This window comes from Canis lupus, chromosome X, assembly GCF_003254725.2.
Source record: "Canis lupus dingo isolate Sandy chromosome X, ASM325472v2, whole genome shotgun sequence".
In the NCBI taxonomy this organism is placed as follows: Eukaryota; Metazoa; Chordata; class Mammalia; order Carnivora; family Canidae; genus Canis; species Canis lupus.
In genome coordinates, this window is record NC_064281.1 from 106,659,888 (window position 1) to 106,683,716 (window position 23,829).

General features: G+C 44.2%; 1 protein-coding gene across 7 annotated transcripts in view; it reads left to right on the forward strand.

The window, feature by feature from the left end:
* LOC112668502 (cancer/testis antigen family 45 member A8-like) overlaps window positions 1-23,829 on the forward strand; it is an 87,779-nt gene that overhangs the window by 18,088 nt on the left and 45,862 nt on the right. For 6 of the 7 annotated variants that reach the window (XM_035711597.2, XM_035711594.2, XM_035711596.2 and 3 more), the window contains one exon: window positions 235-533. The exons of the other annotated variant lie outside the window; for it this stretch is intronic. In XM_035711597.2, the coding sequence (XP_035567490.1) occupies window positions 235-334 (100 nt within the window). In that variant the 3' untranslated portion in view covers window positions 335-533. Of the gene's footprint in view, window positions 1-234; window positions 534-23,829 lie in introns of those variants that run through there. 7 annotated transcript variants of the gene reach the window in all.

The window sequence follows — 23,829 nt, forward strand, 5'->3', positions numbered from 1 at the left end:
GAATCTCACTGGTTCCTTTAAGCTCCAGGAACCTACTGTTCACACCTGAGTTTGAGGAGGACATTCATTGACCCTGAACTGTCACTCTTTGCATTTGCTGGATTGTCCCTTATCTTGCAAATATGTTTTTTGTTCTCATGCAAATGTTACTCCTCCTTGCATTTTCTACAGAGAATATTGCTTTATAGGTTCTTTAGGTATCTTTTGGTTAATGATGTCTCTCTTTATTTTCAGAGTCCAAAGACAAGACCTAATCGGTCACCTTCAGGAGGTACTAGACAAACTAGAATTGGACCACTTTCTCAAGAAAGATACTCACACCCACAACTTATAAACTTATTATGGAAATGATCAATGAGAAAGCAGAACCAGGTGGCTGTCCTGGATGCAATTTGATATTGTTGACGCCTCCTGGCATGAGTTCACTCTGAAAATTGTTTTCTTGAGGCTAAGCAAAAGCATTGCAACTTGAATGTTATAAGTTTCTGTTATTAAAACCTGGGCTTTTGCCCTAAGTATTTAGTTTGAATGAATTTTTTGTTTTCCTTCTGAGGTGGGGCAACACTATTTAGTCATCAGGTTACAGTAAATCCTAGCTCCTCAGCTGATCACAAGCCTTTAGCCTGTATTTATAATTGTCTTCTACACCAGCCAGTTCCTTTATTTTTATGAGAGGGAGAGCATGAAGTGGCAGAAGGAGGAGAGTGAGATTCTTAAGCAGGTTCCACATCTGGCACAGAGCCTGATGAGATGCTCAATGTTACAACCCTGGTATCATGACTTATGCTGAAATCAAGAGTGAGTCACTTAACTGACTTAAAAACCTGGGCAACTCCTTTTTTAAAATTTTATTTTTTAAGTAATGTCTGCACTCTGAGGGGCCTGAACTCACAACCCGGAGATCCAGAGTCATTGCCTCCACTGTCTCAGCCAGTCAGCACCCTATACATTCTCCATTCTTGTTGATTTGTATGAGACATCCTCTCAGGTCCTTATAGGGCTCGGTCTGAGGGCATGACTCCCACCTTACTTACCATGGGCCCACCATTAGATGTCCTGCCTGAAGTGACTTGTAATGTTTTCCTTTGACTTTAATGAAAATCATGAGAGTGCCGAGAATAAGCCAAACCTCATGGACACAGTCCTCCACATTGTCTCATGTAGTTACAACCCTGTGTCCTTCCCAGTCAGTTTCCATATCCCCACACTGTGCCAGAGCCCCAGGTTTGCCTGATGATTGAGGGAGAGGATCCATCCAACCTAAACCCTAGGCAGTGTCACTATCACTAGATCACTGACAGTCAGTGAGTGACCCCCGTGAACTCTCTCTGTCTCAGTGCTTGTAGCCTCTCCCTGGTACTGGGTTGTGACGTCTCCTCTAGGCAGCGCCAAGCCTGAGCAGAATATTTATAGAGCACCTCACACGGGCCAGCGTGGGCTTTGGATTCTTACCGTCCTGCTCCTCTCCACCTCACAGCCATCTTAAGAGGCAGGGGACCGATTTCTTCTTAACTACTGAGGATACTTAGTCCCCAGAGAGAATGTCCTTGCTCCAGGTCGGACAGCTGGCTTGGCGCTGAAGCCATAGTTAAACCCTGGTGTCCCTCAGTCCATGGCACGTGCTCTTGAGAATGGAGCAGCACTATGTCTAAATTTCACTAAAGGAAAACTGGATTCCTTACTGAATTGAGGTGTAAAGACTTAAAAGTACGAAGAGTTAGCCTTGCCAAGTGAAGGAGTCGTTAACCTTAAAAATAAACCTGTTCTATATTTTCAGGAAAATCACACTATAGTAAAATCATAGGCAAGTCCAGAAAACCAAGGAGAGGAAGGCTCTTATAAAGAGGAGAGGGGCAGTTGGAAACAAGAAGTTCATTTGAGTTAAACCTACATTTGAATGTAGAGAGGTTCCACATTGGCTGGCTGTCATTATCCCTCATTGGCTATGCTGTGACTGTCCCTCATTGGCTGAGATGTGACTATCTATCCCTGGGTGGGCTGTAAGTATCCTTCATTGGCTGGGCTGTGACTGGCCCTCATTGGCTGAATTGCAACTGTCTCTCATCTATCTACTGGACGGTGAATGTCTCTCATTGGCTTGCCTGTTGCTGGGGAGAGAAGGAAAAACTTTCTTCCTCTTGCTGGAATAGTAAAGCAGAAGTTGAAGCAGTATGGACTTTTGAGTTTCCTCTCTTCTTGTCGAATTCATAGTTGGTCACAGATGGAATAGCAAGCGCTTTGCCTTCTGGCCTCTTTACTCCAACTTAGGGAATCTTCCCTTTATTAATTTTTATAAAGTGCATGGCAAGAACCCCGAGTACATCTCCGAGTACAGCATGAGGCCTTTCTAGTTCGTTTTTATTTATTTATTTATTTATTTATTTATTTATTTATTTATTTTCTAGTTCGTTTTTATTTTTATTTTTATTTTTTAATAATAAATTTATTTTTTATAGGTGTTCAATTTGCCAACATACAGAATAACACCCAGTGCTCATCCCATCAAGTGCCCCCCTCAGTGCCCGTCACCCATTCAACCCCACCCCCCGCCCTCCTCCCCTTCCACCACCCCTAGTTCGTTTCCCAGAGTTAGTTCGTTTTTAAAAAGATTTTATTTATTTATTCATGAGAGATGTGGCGGGGGGGGGGAAGAGAGAGACGGACAGACAGAGACGAGTGAGAGAGAGAGAGAGAGAGAGGCGCAGAGATATAGGCAGGCTTCCCGCAAGGAGCCCGATGCGGGACTGGATCCCAGATCTGGGATCATGTCCTGAGCCAAAGGCAGACCCTCAACTGCTGAGCCACCCAGGCGTCCCGAGGCCTTTCTAGTTCAAAAGACCAACACAGAAGGCTGAGTGCTCCTTGGCTGACAATTTCTGCAGCAATGAGTGAATCAAGGAAGAATGGATGGGCTTACTTCTGATCGCCTGCACCTAGAACAACAAAGTCTCTTCTCAAGGGGACTGACTCAGAAAACCAGTTCACATTAACAGCAGAGAGTCTGCTGATATGTAAAGCCCACATCTCCTTTGAGACAGTGTTCCTGCCCCCCAAGAGCACGTGAGCCTGTGGTGGACCTCTCTGTGCATTGATGTCTCCCTTGTGTACCAGGTTCCGAAGAGTCCATCCCCATGTTGTGGTCACACAACACTAAGGAGTCCTGGGATCACTCATCATCACCCTCAGCATGAACCCACAAATTTCTGGGTGCCACTGTGTCCAGGCCCTGAACACACTGGCAATGTCTGACCTCTGCCATTACTCCTTAGGATCCATGGAGTAGAGGTTATTCAATCCTTCTCCTCCTTCTGAGTAGATTCAGGCCAAGGACGTGAGGGAAAAGGCAAAGTGACCTACTCAGGAAAGGGTAACACCAACTCTTACTGATTGGGGATAGTTAAGCAGCCAGGCCTCTGGAGCCAGAGATTGCTGAGGAGCCTCGAGGAGGGGGTGACCTTAACCCCATGTGCTGATGTCCGAGCCTTGCCTCCATGACAACTGACCCTGATGGTCAAGGAAAGAGCTTTTACATAATATGTAGATCATCTAAGAAGATAAAAAAATCAAGGTTCCACAGTTTTGTGCCCTTGGGTGTGCAGTAGGTCTCTCTCCATTAAACGTGATGATCTGCTTCAAGTCGATTTTCCACGAGTTCATTATCCAATGCATGTAATCACTAAAAGTGATGGTCAGGGAACAGCAAAGGAGGAATGAAGTGATCACTTTCTAGTAAAATCCCTTATCTGGGCAGCAGTGGGCTGCACAGACCTGTGTTTAAACTGTTTTAACCATGATCTTGAACCATTCAGCCAGGAATTATTGACAAGTACAATAACCGAAGGCACAGTTGCAAAGAGCCGGGTATCTGTCCAAGCACACTTGGAACCCTCACCTCTCCCACTGTCTCTCTGCCCCCCTCATTGTGCAACAGCCACACTGGGATCCTGGTTCCCAACGCATGGCAACCTTTGCCCATTTGAGAGCCGTTAAAGGTATACTTCCTGCTCCCTCAACTCTGCTCCTCACATCTTGTCACCCTTCCCCTCTCTCCTGAAATGCCACCTTCCCAGAGTGTTGCTATGTGACCCCATCTAAAGGAAGACCCTCAGTAGCATGTACAACATCTTCTTTGTACATTTGTCAGGGAAAGACAAATAACATACGATTTCACTCACATGTGCAATTTAGGAAACAAAACAAGTGAACAAAAAAACCCAGAAAGACAAAATTACTGACCTTTAACTACAGAGAACAAACAAAATGGTGGTTACCAGAGGGAAGAGGGTAGGGGATGGGTGATATAGTTGACGGGGATTAAGAGAAAACTTACCATGATGAACACCAAGTAGTATATAGAATTGTTTTTAATTTTTTTTTCTTTCCAAATTTTTTTTTATTGGTGTTCAATTTATTAACATACAGAATAACACCCAGTGCCCGTCACCCATTCACTCCCACCCCCCGCCCTCCTCCCCTTCTACCACCCCTAGTTCGTTTCCCAGAGTTAGCAGTCTTTACGTTCTGTCTCCCTTTCTGATATTTCCCACACATTTCTTCTCCCTTCCCTTATTTTCCCTTTCACTATTATTTATATTCCCCAAATGAATGAGAACATATAATGTTTGTGTATACAATGGAATATTACTCAGCTATTAGAAATGACAAATACCCACCATTTGCTTCAACGTGGATAGAATTGTTTTTAATACACTATATATTTGTAAACCCATAACTAAAAAACGCCATGTTAATTATATTGGAATTAAAAAAGTAAGAAATGACATTTTAAAAATATGATTGAAAAGGTATTGTAAAATTGAAATTTAGATGTACCTTAACTCACAATATTGTTTTTAATTTGAATATTTTTGCATCCAATTAGAATACATTATATAATCTTACTTTCTGGCTTTCATTGTGGCAAACTCATCAATCATATTTTTAAAATATACTTCTTTAAATGTAATTTTTGAAAAGAATTTACTTATTTATTTGAGAGACAGAGAGGGCAAACACAAGCATAGAGAGCTACAGAGGGAGAGGCAAAGCAGACTCCCTGCTGAGCAGGGAACCCAACGCCCGGCTTGTTCCAGGACCCTGGGATCATAATCTGAGCCGAAGGCAGATGCTCAATCGACTGAGCCACCCAGGTGCCCCCCAATGTCATTTTGACAAGAAAATTGCCATGAGTGCCAACTTCTTTTGCCAACTGATGGTCTATAATGATTTCTATTTAATTTCAGCTTTCTGAAAGGTCTTTTGGAAAATCTTACTCTGATTGGTGTTATTCAATAAAAATCTCTACATGAGGCTTCTACATTGGGACAAGGCTGGACAAAGGAAAATTCATGTGTCAGTTCATGAGATCCAAACAGGATTCTGATGAGTTACAAAGTCTAGATATTGTCTCTGCTTTGAACTAAGGACTATCAATGAAATATCTGCAGAACTTATATTGTCAACACATTTATTAATCACATCAGTAGCTTCCGTTTGTAAATTGGGTGTAGTAACCCAAACTAGCATTTTTTTTTGAGTCAAAAATTCCAAGCCATGAACATTTCATTTAATTGGAAATATTTCCATTTCAAATGTGAAATTGGCACATTTGTTATTCCCTAATTTCTATTTGATATGTTCTGTCCCCCTTAATAAGTGAAATTCTCATCTGGTGGTTTGTGTATTTCTAAGTTCTATCCTTTTATTCCCTTCATTGGATACTCAAGGGATACATTCTCAACTCTGCTTGGCTACACAGTCATGAAACACACTCAAAATAACTTCTTTTCATTCGCTTAAGCTAGGAAATAGACCTTCTTTTAGGCAAATGGCTTCATATACAGTCATGGTTTATGGTTGTAGAGCCTTATTACCTTTGTCTGCTTTGTTCATAATAACATCCCACGTCACATAAGAAATTGTAGTGTATTTCAAAACATGTTTTTGATTTGGCACAAAGTCTCTGTATCATTTGATATCGTATCTTTTAAAAATTTCTGGAAGTCTCAGGGTGTCTGGGTGGCTCAGTTGGTCGAGCGCCTGCCTTTGGGTTTTGTCTCAGGTTATGATCTCAGGGTCATGAGATGGGGCCCCACAATGGGCTCTGCACTCAGCATGGAGATTCTCTCTCTCCCTCTCCCTTTGCCTCTCCTACCCCCACCAGCTCATGTGCTCCCACTCTTTATTCTGAAATAAATAAACAAATCTTTTAAAGATTTTTGTGGAAATCTCTAATTTGTGTTTAATAGTGTCTTGATTGCATTTGGTCCTATGTCTTATCGCGTCTATATTTGTACTTAAATATAGTTTTCTAACAGACAACAGAAAGAATATTCCTCGGCCAGTTGATGTCCTCAACAAAGGAGCCCAACAAGACACAAATTTGGAACAATTATCTTTGTAGGCATAATGAGCTCTATGCACACTTCTATTTACTTGTCCTAGTTGGACCATGATCACGTCCCTGGCCTGAGGAATATAATGCCAATATCAGCTTCTTACACTGTATTAAAATTTTTATCCACTAGAAGGGGGTCAGCTTTTTCTCTTCATTTCAACCAGGTCAATAAAAGTATTTATTGTTGTGACACTTTTCTTAGTGTAAACGTACATAAGAATCTCAAATTTTGGTCAGGATGAGTCACATCTGGCGTACAATCAGAGGCGTACAATCAAGAGGCATGTATATGAAGCCATTTGGCTTCCTTTATTCTCAGCAATATGTCGCATTTAACACATTTTCCTAGAAGCAGGAAACATTTGTTTCCAATTTTATAAGAGAAAAATGACACAGAACGTTTTTTTTTTAAATAATTAGTTAGGTTAGTAGCTATATCAACAGTATAGAATAGAAATCAAATCCTCAATATTATAATGACCTGAGTTCAATTACATTTTTTAAAGATTTCATTTTTTTATTCATGAGAGAGAGAGAGAGAGAGATGCAGAGGGAGAAGCAGGCTCCATGCAGGGAGCCTGACGTGGGGCTTGGTCCCGGGTCTCCAGGATCAGGCTCTAGGCTGAAGGCAGTGCTAAACCGCTGAGCCACCCGGGCTGCCCAATTACATGTTTTTTCTTTATCTTTTTTTTTCCAATTACATTTTAAAATAGTAAAGCATTTGGACTCTGAGTCATCTCCTGGGATCTTTGAAGCGCAAAGAATTTTGTGCACAAACGCATCAACCACCAAATTCATTCCAACATATTCCATCGTTTTTTTTTTTTCCTGGTTTGATCACCTTCTGTTGACGTTTCCGAAAGTAAGTACACATTTGCAAGTAAGGCTATTATTGCATGGGAACAATGTAGTCTGTATCCTTGCCGCCTGAAGATCACAGGGTCACAGGAGAGGGATCTGATGGCAGGCTCTAAGAGGTGAGAGTGGCCTGCAGCTCACTCCTGCTGAGAAACCAAGGATGAGACTCTCACGTGGCAGGAAACTGGGTTGTGCCAACAATTCTGAACCAGCGTGATGTCACTGTCACCTGAGGCCTTCCAAAGGATGACTTGGCTTGGTCACAATCCTGATGTCAGCTTTTTAAGCCCTGAAGCAGAGACCCGGTCAAGATTTTCCAGAATTCGGGGTTACAGAACAATGAGAGTAGAAACAAGAAATGGTGTTGTTTCCCCTGCCAGGTTTGGGGGAACACTTGAAGCCACTGAATTTGGGTAATTAGGTACACAAAATTAAGAACCAATGCACCCTCTGAATCTACACCCTTGTCCTCATGTGCATTTCATGGAACCAGTTGGCCAGAGAAGCAATCCGGGAGGCCTGTTTTGCAGGTAGTTTTCACAATATGCAGGCACTGGCTATACTAGTTTCCTTACAGACCAAAGAGAGAAACAGTATAAACAATTTCCAGTCGGATGCACTCTATTTTATACCTCATTTAAAATGTAGCATGTATCAGTGGCTCAGTCGGTAAAGCATCTGCCTTAGGCTCAGGTCAGGATCCAAGGGTCCTGGAATCGAGCCCTGGGTCAGGCTCTTTGCTCCGTGGGGAGTCTGCTTCTCCCTCTCTCTCTGCTCCTCCCCCTACTTGTGCTCTATCCCTCTCTCTCTCAAAAACAAATGAACAAAATCGTAAAAAAATAAATGTAGCATATAGAAGTCAGTTGGAAGAACATGTGATTTTTGAACTTGAGAGTGTGAATTCAAGGTCCATTTTGAGGTAGAGATGCTTCAGTAAATTAAACTTCAAAATATAAAAAGGCACTTCTGGGTTGGTTGAGGAAGGGCCTGTGAAAAATCTACTCCAGCATACAAGCAATGAGAATACAGGCAAATCCTGTCTAAATAAGTGGTTTCAGAACCATGCAATTTTTTTTTATTTTTTTATTTTTTTAAATTTATTTTTTATAAATTTTTTTTAATTTATTTTTTATTGGTGTTTAATTTACTAACATACAGAATAACCCCCAGTGCCCGTCACCCATTCACTCCCACCCCCCGCCCTCCTCCCCTTCCACCACCCCTAGTTCGTTTCCCAGAGTTAGCAGTCTTTACGTTCTGTCTCCCTTTCTGATATTTCCCACACATTTCTTCCCCCTTCCCTTATATTCCCTTTCACTATTATTTATATTCCCCAAATGAATGAGAAAATATAATGTTTGTCCTTCTCCGACTGGCTTACTTCACTCAGCATAATACCCTCCAGTTCCATCCACGTTGAAGCAAATGGTGGGTATTTGTCATTTCTAATAGCTGAGCAATATTCCATTGTATACATAAACCACATCTTCTTTATCCATTCATCTTTCATTGGACACCGAGGCTCCTTCCACAGTTTGGCTATCGTGGCCATTGCTGCTATAAACATCGGGGTGCAGGTGTCCCGGCGTTTCATTGCATTTGTCTCTTTGGGGTAAATCCCCAACAGTGCAATTGCTGGGTCGTAGGGCAGGTATATTTTTAACTGTTTGAGGAAGCTCCACACAGTTTTCCAGAGTGGCTGCACCAGAGAACCATGCAAATTAATCCAAGGCTGGCAACAACTGGATGAGTGATCACTCAGGAAAGATGGCTAGATTACAAGAGGTACAATGAAGTTTGGGCTGTTGTGATGAGCACCATTCCAATGGCCTTCTCCCCAGCTCCTTTGTGGCCCTGACTACCCAAGACTCAAATCCACAGTAGCTCTGAACACCAGTGACTTGTCAGCCACTGGAGGGACAAAACTAATTGGAGTCCCCCCCAATAATCTTTATTTCCAGACAATTGTCACTATCTGACTTACCTGGTGACACTCCGAAAAGCAGCACTCCCGGGGCTTGTTCACCCTTGAGCAGTCTGAGAGCTCCTTCTGTGTGCACAGCCCTGTTCACCATCTTAAGGTGCCAGACCATCTGAAGGTGCCAGACAGGACCCCTGTAGGGAGTACGAATAGTAGGGATGACGGTGAGCAATCTTGTCTTGCTTTCATTTCATGTGCAATAAATACTTCAAATGTTTCACCGAAGAATAACCTACAAAGCAGATTTGCGTGGACAATATTTTTACCGAATCCTTTTAACTTTTCCTCATGAATATGATGATACAATAATCCTCCTCTATCCCCCTGAAAACAGTAGTCTAGTTTTGGATTTATCCACCCTGATCTTCATACTCAAACCTTTGAGTGAATAGTAGAAAGTGTTCTGGTTCCTAGAAATCTGTTTTCCTGTGGCATGTGTGACCGAGATCTGCCTGCAGGGGGAGCCTGAGCGGTGACCCTGAAGACTTCCTTTCAGGTTCTGGGCAGCTCCCTTGCATAGCAGGAGCCTGGGGAGGAGCCATGTTTCTTTAGCACCAGACTCTGCACTGCACAGAGCTGTTTGGGGACTGGGCTGCTGCAGGGCAGTATGGTCAGCAGTGCCCCATGGTCTGCAGTTTCTCTTACACTCCCTGGGGCAATAATGACAGATCAGAGCTTTCTGAACAGACACCTCCCAGTGCACACCACTCCCAGACTCCCTAGGGGGCATATTTCCAGCAACTCCCAGAGGGCACATTCTAGAAAGTTCCACCTGAGAGGCACCACCACTTTACTGCCATTGTGTGAGGTGCTCACAGGCTCCCGGAACAAGTTGAGAATTTTCCCACTGGGCGTGTGGGTTCTTTCCCTGGAGGCTCTCTGTGCCCTGGAGGTGCCCTCCTTGGCTGTGGTATCTTCCTGGTGGACCTACCTCAGCCTGTGGAGACACTTGCTTGGGTTCTGATCTCAGCTCAGGGGGAGGCATGTCCTGGGCAGGTTATCTCAGCCATGTTGGAGACAAGGCTGTTCCTTCGTGGTGTCTCTGAGTTCTGTCAGAGACTTTCTTGTGGAATTCTCTCAGGAGTGGGAGAGGATACATCTGTGGGTGCTTATCTCAGTCCAAATCGGGTAGGGGGTAGTGTTTCCTGATGCTGCATTAAACTCTGTGAGGAGAATGTTTCCTCGGTGCATTGCCCAGCTCTTGGGGCAATGCACCCAGTCCTCCCTGAGGACTTCTATCTCAGCCTGTGAGACACTCTCTTTGGTGCTTAGCTCAGCACAAAGGGCAACTTTTCCTTGGGTGCTCTGTCTCAGCCATGATGACGTTGGGCTTTTCTGGTGTTTAGCAGATCCTTGGTGGAGAATCCCAGTCCCGGAGAGTCTTCCATGGGTGCTGCTCCTTGGATGCTTTGCCACTAGAGGGAACTCTCCCTGGGGGGCCTCCATCTGAGCGGTGTCAGGGAGAGAACTTCCCCTTGGGTGCTTTTTCAGCACTGGGCTTTTGGGCTCTTTCTTCGTACTCCCTCTGAGGTCTGGGGAGCTGAGACTCTTCCTGGGAAGGTCCATCTCTGCTCAGAAAAGGGTCTGTGTTTACAGTGTTCTCTCTCAACCCTAGGTGAGGAGGTTTCCCTGGGCACTTCCTTCCCTTAGGTACGGGGAGGCCTATACTTCCTTGACTAGTGTATCTCAGCCCTGGCTGGGGAGCATTTAGGGGGCTCTGTGTCTGCCTTAGGGGCTGGATTCTCCCTGATGCTGTCTGTCCCAGACTTTGAGGTGACGTCTCAGTTGGGTGTTCTATTGCACTTTGGGCTGCATTGTTCTTACTTGGATGCTCTGTTTCAGCCTGGGGTGGAGTACATTTCCTTGATTTGTGTATCTCGGTTTTGCAGGGCTTCTATCTAACCCCTTTACTATGAATTTGGGCATTAGGGTGAAAATGGGGATGACTATATGTGAGAGCTGGTTGCATTATATAGTCAAAAATACTTGCTATATAGGCATTCTTTAATCTGACCACCCTGGTGGAAGTGCAGGGACCTCTAATTATTTCTAAATGGGCATTTTTTGCTTTCAATGTGGTTTATTGGCCATTTATGTATGTCTTTTATGAAGAGCATTTCCAGGACTTTTACCCACATTTTATTGTGATATTTCTCTTTTTAAAATTGATTTGTAATTCAACATATATTTATATACATTTAAATTAAAAATTGTGTGTCTTTTGGTGGTCTGTTCTGTTGTGTCACACATTTTTTTAAGAGTGAGAGAATGTGGGCACTTGGGTGGAGGGGCAGAGGGAGAGGGAGAAAGAGAACCCTGAGTAGACTTCACACCTAGAGCAAGCCCAACATGGAGCTCCATCTCACCACCCTGAGATCATGACCTGAACTGAAATAAAAAGTCAGAGCCTTAAGTACCTCAGTGGCCCAGGTGCCCCATGTCACTCTCTTTTTCTCACTTTTCATGATTTTATGTATTTATTTGAGCAAGATAGTGCTCACAAGCAAGAGGAGAGAGAGGAGAGAGAGAGAGAGAGAGAGACCACCAGCAGGGAAGAGAGGCATACAGAGAAGCCAACTTCTCATTGAGGAGGAAGCCCAATGCTAGGCTCAATCTGAGGTCCCTGGGATTGTGATCTGAGCCCAAGGCAGAAGCTTAACCAAATGAGCGACCCAGGGGCCAGCATGTTAGTCTCCTAATAGTGTCTCTTTGATGAACAGAGATTCTCAGTTTAAATATGTCTCCTCAAATTACTCCTCATGGCCATCTATTATTTGGAAATTGAGGTTGTATGGGCAGGAAGGAGGTCAGAGCAGAGGCACAGTTCCCTGGAGAGAGCAGGTGGACTTACAGAGGGGCCACAATAGTTTATTGGCCCCGTATCAGCAATCTAGCAACTGCTGTTTCCAGATTTATTTCTAGACTCTCTGTCCTGTCACACCCATGATTCCATCCACCCTTGCTCCAAAACCAAAGAGCTGTCATTGCTCCTCCTTTCTAGTCAGTCGGCTGTCTGGCAGCATTTTTCTTACAGCTTGGTTCTTTTGCTTAAAGACGGTCTCAGTTCATCGATATCCAGATACTGTTTATTATAAGACCTCAAATTTCCCCCCCCAAAGTAACAGGGTGGGTTTTTAAATCTTTTTAATAAAAAAATTACTTCCTTTTTAAGTATGACGCAATAATTATTCTGGGCAGAAATGACAATCATGTGTTGAGAACCAGTGTTCCAATCCAAAAAAAAAAAAAAAAAAGGATTTCTCTCTAAATACTGAGGTCTTTACTTCTGTCAGTGAGGTTTATGTTTTATATGTAGTGCTTAATATACCTCTTGTTACATGTACTCTACTTTTCTTTTTAAAGATTTTTATTTATGTATTCATGAAAGTGGCAGAGACACAGGCAGAAGGAGAAACAGGTCCCCTCTAGGGAACCTGATAGACTCATGCCCTGAGCTGAAGGCAGATGCTCAAACACTGAAGCACACGGGGGCCCTAATCTATAGGTTTTTATGTTCTTTTTCTTTTCTGACAAAAGCATATAAAGCCTTAAGTTTTTCTCATTCTGTGTGTAACGCTGATTCTGTCATGTGAGGTTTTGCCAAAGTTCAATAGTAGGTTTTGATTTAAAAGCTAACTCTCTGCCCCCCACTCAAGGAACCTAAGTTGAGGCTTTGTTCTACCATTACCGAGACATGTTGCTTCTGTGCTGTGTCACCTGGCTCCCAGCCTATGCCATTCCCTGTCATCTCCAGGTACCTGCCACTGCAGTGTCTTGATCTCTCCCTACAGTTTGAATCACTTCTGTAAGCCACAGAGAATCTGGTTCTGTGGCTCTTCTGCAGGCACATGCCCAGACTTCAAACACTGGCACCATTGCCACAGTAATTGCTCCTGTGTCCAGGCCCCCAAGTGCTCTGATAGTTCTGTACACCTCTAATATTGAGACCCCAGCTTCACTGCCACCAGCACATCAGGCCTGGTACTTACAGGAATCCCCTTAACTCCAACTTCTCCCCACAGGCAGGAAGAATAGGACTCTAGCATTCTTTACTACTGAGGATTCCAACTGCTTCAGCCTCTACTTGCCTTGACAGACAGGTGACCACTAGCCAATCAAGGAGCTTCCCTGGCCTCTGTAGATGTTGACCTCGGCTGATGGAGGTGCATGGAGACCAATCCATTGCACCTCTCCGTAACTGAAAATGCTACACCTACCCAGACAGTGTCCCTGTGTCACCTTCATATCGAGGTATTTCTCCACTGAGGCCAGTCTGAATAGGCCGGGAGAGCTGACTACTCCTCCAATGCATAGGCATCAGCAGAGACCCGTAAAACACTAAGGACCAAGGAGCTGTGACACTCTCAAAGGAACACAATCATTTTCCAGCATTGACCACAAAGAAATGGACATCTGTGAGTTCCCTGAGAAGTAATTCCAAATGATTATTTTAAAGAAGCTCGGCAAGATTGAAGAGATTAACACAGATACCTTACAGGCCATGTGTATGGGTTTGATATATTTAAAATGTTCACGGCAAAAGCTATTAACCAAGGATATTTATCCAGCGAAATTGTCCTTCGGAAATGAACGAGAGATAAAGACTTTCCCAGACAAAAAATATCTGAGGGAGTTCATCTCTGCTAGACTTGCCTTAGAAGAAATGCCAAATGGATTTCTTGAAATAGAAATGAAACAACAGGGGCACCTGGGTGGCTCAGTTGGTTGAGCATCTGCCCTCAGCTCAGGTTATGATCCCAGAGTTCTGAGATTGAGTCCTAGGATGGAGCCTCAGGATCGAGCCACTTGCTCAGCAGGGAGCCTGCTTTTCCCTCTGCTCCTCACCCAACATGTGCTTCTCTCTGTCTCAAATAATAAATAAAATCTTATTAAAAATAAAAAAAAATAAAAACATGTGATCAAATTTTGGGGTGCCTTTTGTTGTGTTTCTGGGAAGTAATAATTTAATTTCATTTTATTTAGAGAACATATTCTGCATAAAATTTAGAATTGGGGTATGTTGACACAATTGCCAATGTTTGCATGCTTGAGAAGAAGTTATATTCTTTTTTTTATGGTGTTTTTTTATTTTTTTATTTTTTATTTTTTATTTTTTTTAATTTATTTTTTATTGGTGTTCAATTTACTAACATACAGAATAACCCCCAGTGCCCGTCACCGATTCACTCCCACCCCCGCCCTTCTCCCCTTCCACCACCCCTAGTTCGTTTCCCAGAGTTAGCAGTCTTTACGTTCTGTCTCCCTTTCTGATATTTCCCACACATTTCTTCTCCCTTCCCTTATATTCCCTTTCACTATTATTTATATTCCCCACATGAATGAGAACATATAATGTTTGTCCTTCTCCGACTGACTTACTTTATGTATACAATGGAATATTACTCAGCTATTAGAAATGACAAATACCCACCATTTGCTTCAACGTGGATGGAACTGGAGGGTATTATGCTGAGTGAAGTAAGTCAGTCGGAGAAATTATATTCTGATTCCTAAATGCAGGATTCTATCTGAGGCCAAGATCAAGTCTATTGAGGGTAGCATTTTTCAATCTGTGCATTTGCTATTTGGCGCCTGAGGTAAACAATTTCACACATTGTGATTAATGCCCTGTAGAGAAAAATAATTGGTGCAGGTGTATATGTACATGAAAGATTCCCATCACAGTAAACCTTAGCACTTCTTTAGGGAGCCCGAGGGAGAGATGTGACTGCATTCTCCTGCTACACGGGACTGGAGTAGCATGTCAGTGAGGAGCCCTGGCAGCCACCATGAGATCATGAGGAGGAGCTAGAACTGGGATGAAGTGGCCTCGAAACAGCAAAAGAAAGCATGTGGAATGGACCAGGCCCTTAGTCACATTATTGATACAGGATTCAGTCTCCTTTGATGCTAATCTCCCCTTAGCTGTTGGCTTCTTGTATCATTTTAGCCAAAACAGGACAGTTTTCTGTCCCTGTGATTGAAAGCAAGCTATGCAAACAGTGTTCACCATGACAAGTGAAAGAGAAAACAACACAAGATCCATTTGTAAATCAGCAGAAATTGTGCCACCTGGCAGCTACCACTTTTCACAATCAGTGTGATGAAAGCCTGGAGTCTCCTCATAAAAATACATGTTCTTATATGTGGTTCTTTGCGTGAAGGATGTCAGTATATCAAGGCTCCTCCAGGATGGCCAGACTCCACTTGTGACAATGAAGAGAGTGTAGAGAAGCTGTGAGAGGGAGAAGAGCTCTTTCTGCACTTCTGCAGGTGGGTAAAATGGAGAGTGCCAGGCAGGCACCCTGAGAAACTAAAGGAGAGGTGGCCCCTGGGCTGACTGGACTCAGCCGTGAGGACTGATCAGCCTCCTGTGCTGCTCCCCCTTCTCGTGGTGACCTTAGTCTGATCCCTTTTCTTCAAGATATCCAGGTCAAATGCAATTAAAATTTGCAATTAAAATTAAATGAAATGCAATTAAATGTTGCAGTTAAAATGTTACTATGCTCTTTTGGAGAGAATGATGGTTCTCAGAAAAGTGGAATCACACTTAGCAATGTCACAACCACTGACGAATCAATAAGCATGTTAATTGTGGGCTGAGGGAAGCTGCAGCAAGCCCACTGTGATGTTTTCCAACTAGTCACTACTGTATCGCAGGTTCCTTGTGAATATGGTTAACACAGCAGTTGGCGCCTGAGGCCACGGATTTCAGTACCCATCTGTCCTCCTTCTGGCCACTCTTGTCGTGACCTGCTGCATCCTCATCTCGTTGCTTTCATAAGATGGTCCTTTGCCAAGTAAAGGGATTCTGATGGAGGATGATCCTGAACACTATCAGCCAGTGAGCCAGGAGAAGGCACCTTTCCTCAGGTCAGCCACCCATCATGGGAATCTTTGTGCTCGCTGATTGCTCCTGACACCCACACCTCCCCTTCCTTCCCTTGTTCCTAGTTTTTGCCAGAATTCTGCCTTTGTCAGAGGAGTTCCTAAGAGAACATGACATCCCGTGAACCCCACGCTGCCCCAAGTCAGGGGAGCCCCTCACCCCAACGTTGTTCCTTGAATGTAAGTCCCTATCTGCTCTAGGAAATGTGGCCAGATCACAACCTCAGAGCGAGGGTTGCTGGGCCCATCTGGAAGGTGCCTGGGATGAATCCCCTGTAATCGTCTATACAGACTTTTATGGTTCTGCTGGCAGTGCAAAGAGCTAATGGTGGGCCTGTCCAATCCAGCCTGATATATACTTTCCTTGCTGCTTAAACCTGTCAGGACCCATGTGGAGTGACCCGCGTCATTCTCTGTTCCCTCCTTGTCCTCCCTCTAAGTGGTCAGTGTCTGATTTCACCCAGAAACTGCAGAGGGATATCCCAGGGGTCAGTCAGCCAGGACCCAAGAAATTATTCTGGAGAAGGAGATATCCTTGGGGGATCCCAGGCTTGGCCCCTGTCCTCTGCATGAGGAGGTGTGGAGGTCCTTCAGATGCTTGAGGACCACCCAATTTTGGGAGAAACCCCCACCTTTTCAGTTGTCTGATGTGATGGAGTTAGTTGCACCTGGTCAACCTAACAGTGAATGGAAGCCCATGGGTTGGGCAGCCTGGCCTCTGCTGTGAACAGATGGGTGGACACTGGTACCCAACGACAGGCCACAGCTAGGATAGCATGGTGGAAGAAGAGCTGAGGGTAGAGAAGGGCCTGTGGAGTGCACTGCTCCACCGTCTTGAGGGGTGGAAGAAAAGAAGGGACAGGAGGAAGGGTTGTTGGAGACATGAGGCACTGCCTTCAGGAGTTAAAGCACACGAGGTGCCTGGGGCCTGTGGTCAGAGTGCCAGGACAGGGCGTGAGAGCCACTAAGTGGGAGGACCCCCAAGCGACGAGGAGGGGTACTGGTCATGGATGAAGATAGATCTATGCATCCCACGCCCTTGGACCCTTGATACAATAGAAATGATATTCAGCTTCACAGACGCTTGCTGTGGGAGTCTGCAGCTGGGGAAAGTCCTTGAGGATTGCTTCAATACCCTCTGAGCTCATTGTCATGGCTGCCCATCCCACCCAAAGGTCGGGGCACACCTCTAGGTGGGGTTCGTGTGGCTCCAGAATGCATGGCGATGGCTACTAGACGCCGGGGCCTGGGACTGAACGTGCTGACAGTTGGCCTGAAGTGCAGGGATGAACCCTAGAGCATGGACACTGGGAAGCTGAGGATGGATGATCAGGAATAAGCCCTTGTGAGATCAGTGTATATGGAGAGACATTTGGGTTTGTCTGCCAGGCTATCTTTGCTGTTTTGCACACTCTGGCTCTAAGGCAATGAGACTCCTGGCCATGAGGAAGCTGATGCCCTAGCTGAACCCTAGCCCCTGCCCTTTCCCATAGATTCAGCAGATGGTGTGCGTGGGCAGGGAGGTCACACCAGAGCACCAGGCAGGGTGGGCCTGGACAACACAGGGACTTGGTCACTGCAGCAGCAGCCTGCCCTGTGCCTTGTGAGCAGCGCCCCAGGAAACCTCCAGAGGAATCTGGCACCATCTGCCTGAGTTCTCGCCTGATGAGGGGGTGGCAAGTGACCATGTGGGCCCCTCCCTCCCAGTGAAGGTTCCCAATATGCCATGCTTTGTGTAGACAACACATCTGGCCTAATGGAAGCTTTCTCCTATTGGGCAAAACAGGCCACCACCATTAGAGGATTGGAGAAACCCAATTCTGCGTACACGTACCATGTGAAGTAGACAGTGATATGGTTCACGTTTTAAAGGTAACGATATGCAAGACTTGGCGGAAGAACATGACATGGTGTGGAGGTTCCATGTCCCGTGTGAGCTGTGATCAGCAGGATGGTAGAAGGGAAGAATCGGATATTAAGGCAGCAGATTACAGTGCCAACAATAAAACCACCTTGGTCAGGTGGACTTCTGTACTATCCCAGACTTTACTCCATTTGTTTTCTTTTTGCACAGTTTTTAAATTTAAGTTCAATTTACCTACATATAGTATAACACTCAGTGCTCATCACATCGCGTGCCCTCCTTAATGCCCGTCACCCAATGACCTCTTCCCCTTGGACCTCCCCTTCAGCAACTGTCAGTTTGTTTCCCAGAGTTAAGAGTCTCTCATGGTTCGTCTTCCTCTCTGATTTTTCCCCATTCAGGTTCCCCTCCTTCCTTATAGTCCCTTGCACTATTTCTTATATTCCACATATGAATGAAACCATATAATAATTGTCTTTCTCCAATTAACTTATTTCACTCAGGATAATATCCTCCAGTTCCATCCACATCTATATGAATATTACATATTCATCCTTTTGGATGGTTGAGTAATATTCCATTTTATATAGTCACTTCTTCTTTATCCATTCATCTATCAGAGGACATCTTGTTTCCTTATATAGTTTGCCTATTGTGGACATTGTTGCTATGAATATTGAGGTACAGGTGCCGCTCTGTTTCACTACATCTGCAACTTTGGTGTAAATACCGAGTCATGCAATTGCTGGGTCATAGGGTAGCGCTATTTTTAACTTCTTGAGGATCCTCCATAGGGTTTTCTAGAGTGGCTGTACTAGCTTACGTTCCCCACAAGACTGGAAAAGTGTTCCCCTTTCTCCATATCCTGACCAACATTTGTTGTTTCATTTTTTAATTGTTTTTCAATTCTTAACTTGAGAACACAGTATCAAATTTTAAATTTTCACTATAGTGGGCATGTGGGTTGGCCCATCCTAAACTTGTTTCTACCAAATGAGTTAATAGAAAGAAGGAAACATTATTTTATTGACCAGGCAATGACAACACTGCTTTGAAGAAAATGTGCTTACTTCCTCTATGGAAACCTATTGTTTAATGTCTTTTATATTTTATTAATTTTTATTTATTTTTATAAATTTATTTTTAATTGATGTTCAATTTGCCAACATATAGAATAACAGCCAGTGCTCATCCCGTCAAGTGCCCACCTCAGTGCCCATCACCCAGTCACCCCCATCCCCCGACAACCTCCCCATCCACCAACCCTAGTTCGTTTCCCAGAGTTAGGAGTCTTTCCTCCCTGGTTATTACCCTGTTCAGGTTTTCTATTTCTTCCAGTTTCAGTTTTGGTAGTTTGTGGCTTTCCAGAAATGCGTCCATTTCCTCTAGATTGTCTAAATTATTGGCATACAGCTGTTCATGTTTTTTTAAATAATACATTTATTTTTTATTGGTGTTCAATTTGCCAAAATACAGAATAACACCCAGTGTTCATCCCGACAAGTGCCACCCTCAATGCCCGTCACCCATTGAACCCCACACCCTGCCCTCCTCCCCTTCCACCACTCCTAGTTAGTTTCCCAGAGTTAGGAGTCTTCATGTACTGTCTCCCTCTCTGATATTTCCTACCCATTTCTGCTCCCTTCTCTTCTACTCCCTTTCACTATTATTTATATTCCCCAAATGAATGAGACCATATGTTTGTCCTTCTACGATTGACTTATTTCATTCAGCATAATACCCTCCAGTTCCATCCACGTTGAAGCAAATGGTGGGTATTTGTCATTTCTAATGGCTGAGTAATATTCCATTGTATACATAAAGCACATATTCTTTAGCCATTCATCTTTTTTTAAATATAAACAGATTTTATTTTATTTTTTATTATTTATTTTTAATAATAAATTTATTTTTTATTGGTGTTCAATTTGCCAACATACAGAATAATACCCAGTGCTCATCCGTCAAGTGCCCCCCTCAGTGCCCGTAACCCATTCACCCTCATCGCCTGCCCTCCTCCACTTCAACCACCCATAGTTCATTTCACAGTTAGGAGTCTTTATGTTCTGTCTCCTTTTCTGAAATTTCCTACCCATTTCTTCTCCCTTCCCTTCTATATCCTTTCACTATTATTTATATTCCACAAATGAATGAGACCATATAATGTTTCTTCTTCTACGATAGACTTATTTCACTCAGCATAATACCCTCCAGTTCCATCCACGTTGAAGCAAATGGTGGGTATTTGTCATTTCTAATGGCTCAGTAATATTCCATTGTATACATAAAGCACATCGTCTTTATCCATTCATCTCCCTATGGACACCGAGGCTCCTTCCACAGTTTGGCTATTGTGGACAATCCTGCTATAAACATTGGGGTGCAGGGATCCCAGAATTCATTGCATTTGCATCTTTGGGGTAAATCCCGAATCCATACGTCTATGAAGGCAAGGGAAACAAAAGCCAAAAAGAACTACTGGGGCTTCATCCGGATAAGAAGCTTCCCCACGTCCAAAGAAACAGTCAACCAAGCTAAAAGACAACCTACAGAATGGGATAAGACAGTTGCAAATGGCATATCAGATAAAGGGCTAGTATCCAAGACTTGTAAAGAATGGATTCAACTCCACAGCAAAGAAACAAACAATGCAAACAAGAAATGGGCACAAGACACGAACAGAAATGTCCCAAAGAAGACATAGACATGGCCAACAAGCATGTGAGAAAATGCACCACATCACCTGCCATCCGGGAAATACAACTCAACAGCACAATGAGATACCAGCTCACACAGTGAGAATGGGGAAAATTCACAAGACAGGAATCAAGGAGTGTTGGAGAGGATGTGGAGAAAAGGGACCCCGCTTGTCCTGTTGGTGGGAATGGGAAGTGGGACAGCCACTCTGGAAATCTCTGTGGAGGTTCCTCAAAGTGCTAACAATAGAAATGCCCTGGAACCCAGCGATTGCACTGCTGGGGATTTTCCCGAAAGACACAGATGCAGTGAAACGGCAGGACACCTGGACCCCAATGCTTAGAGCGGCAAGGTCCACAAGAGCCAAGCTTTGGAAGGAGCCTCGGCGTCCATCGAAAGACGGATGGAGAAAGAAGACGTGGTCTATCTCTACAATGGCATATTCGTCAGACACTAGAAATGACAAAGACCCACCCTGTGTGTCAGCGTGGATGGAACTCGAGGGCATTATGACGAGTGAAGTCAGTCAATCGGAGAAGGACAAACATTCTATGGTCTCATTCGTTTGGGGAATAGAGAGAATCCTGACGGGGATTCAAGGGGAGAGGAGAGAAATTGAGTGGGAACGATCAGTGAGGGTGACAGGATCCAAGAGACCCCTAGCTCTGGGAAACCAACAAGGGGTGGTGGAAGGGGAGTTGGGCGGGAGGTTAGGATGACTGGGAGACGGGCACTGAGGGGGGCGCCTGACGGGATGAGCAGTGGGTGTTATGCTGTGCGTTGGCAAATCGAACTCCAATAAAGAAACATACAGAAAACCACCACAACAACAAGAATAAGAACGAGAGCAGCAGCAGTGGGGACTGAATAGGTATTACGGGGTCACTAAATTCATAGCTGTCAATAGGAACTCTGACAATGAATGTGCTAAAGGATCCCCTGAAAAGGTGCAGGGTTTCACACGGGATCAAAAGGCAAGACCCATCTATTTGCTGTTTACAGGAGACTCATTTGACTTCCATTACAGTCCCAAAATGGAAGGTCAGAGAGACATTTCCCACACATGCTCCTCAAAGGAAAGCTGGGGTAGCATTCCTCATAGCAGATGAATTCAAGGGTATCCCAACGGCTGTAGTAAGAGATGAAGAGGGACACTCTCTCATACCTAATGGGTCTATCCAACAAGAACACCGAACAATCAGGAGACCTTATGCCCCTCATGTGGGAGCTGCCAAGGATCTCAAACAATCAATAACCAAAGTAGAGACATACGTAGATAAAAATACACAAATAGTCGGAGACTTCCACATGGCACTTTCTGCAAAGGAGGGAGCTTCCAAGCACCAAGGGAACAAGAGCTATACAGGATACATTGGACCAGGTAGTCTACACAGATATATACAGAACCTTGCATCCGCACGCAACTGAAGACACATTCCTCTCAAGGGCACATGGGGCTTTCTCCAGAAGAGACCACATCCTGGGTCACAAATCACGTCTCAACGGATCCCAAACGATTGGAATTTTCCCGTGCATGGTTCCAGACCACAATGCTTTGAAACTTGAACTCCATTCCAGGAGGAGATGTGGAAGAAATTCAAACTCGTGGAGGTGAAAGAGTGTGACCTGCTGAAAGATGAACGGGTCAACCAGGAAAACAGACGAGACCTAAAAAGATTCATGCAAACTAATGCAAATGAAGATACAACCGTTCAACATCTTTGGGATACAGTAAAAGCAGTCCGAAGAGGGAGATACATCACAATACAAGCATCCCTCACCCAATTGGAAAGAAAACCTCAATTACACAAGATAACCTCGCACCTAGCAGAACCTGAGAACGAACAGCCAATGCAATCTACACCAAGCAGAAGAAGAGACTTAATAAGGATTCAAGCAGAACTCCTTGAAATAGAGACCCGAAGAACTGTAGAAGAGATGTGCAAAACCAGGAGTTGGTTCCGTGAAAGAATCAATAAGATAGATAAACCAGGAGCCAGGCTTCTTGAAAAGTAAAAAGACTCCAATGAATAAAATCATGACTGAGGAATGAGAGATCATAACCAATACGAAGGACATACAAACGATTTCTAAACATATTATGAGCGGCAATACGCCAATAAACAAGGCAATCTGGAAGAAATGGCCGCGTTTCTGGAAACCCACAATCTACCAAAAGTGGAACAGGAAGAAACAGAAAAGCTCTTCAGAAGCCAATAACCAGGGAGGAAATGGAAGCAGTCATCAACAACCTGGCAGGACACAAAAGTCCATCGTCAGCTGGCTTCCCAGGGGAGTTCTATCCAACGTTTGCAGAAGGATCAATTCCTAGTCTACTAAAGCTGTTGCCAAAGATAGAAAGGGACGGAATACTCCCAGACTCCTTCTCTGAGACTTGCATCACCTTAACTCCCACACCAGACAAAAACCCCACCACAAAGGAGAATGAGAGACCAATATCTCTGAGGAATACAGATGCAAAACTTCTCAACAAGATACTAGCCAATCGGAAACTACGGGACATTAAAGATTGTTCACCAGGACCAAGTGGGAGTTATCCGCAGCTTGCAAGGCTGGTTCAACACTCGTCAAGCCATCAACGTGATAGATGATATCCACAAGAGAATACACAAGAGCCATAGGATCCTCTCCACAGATGCAGAGAAAGCATTTGACAACGTACAGCATCCATTCCTGATCAAACTCCTCAGAGCGTAGGGACAGAGGGAACATTCTTCAGCATCTTTAAAGCCATCTACGAGAAGCCCATGGCAAATATCGTTCTCAGTGGGGAAAGACTGGGAGCCTCTCTCCTAAGATCAGGAACACGACAGGGATGTCCACTCTCACCGCTGCTCTTCACCACAGTACTGGAAGTGCTGGCCTCTGCAATTGGACAACAAAAGGGAATAAAAGCCATTCACCTTGGTGAAGAAGAAATCCAACTCTCCCTCTTTGCAGATGACCTGACACTGTACGTAGACTACCTGAAAGACTCCATCCCGAGCCTGCTAGAACTCATACAGCAGTTCGGCAGTGTGTCAGGACACAAAACCAATGCCCAGAAATCAGTGGCACTTCTATACCGTAACAATGAAATGGAAGAAAGAGGAATTCAGGAGTCCATGCCATTCACAATGGCAC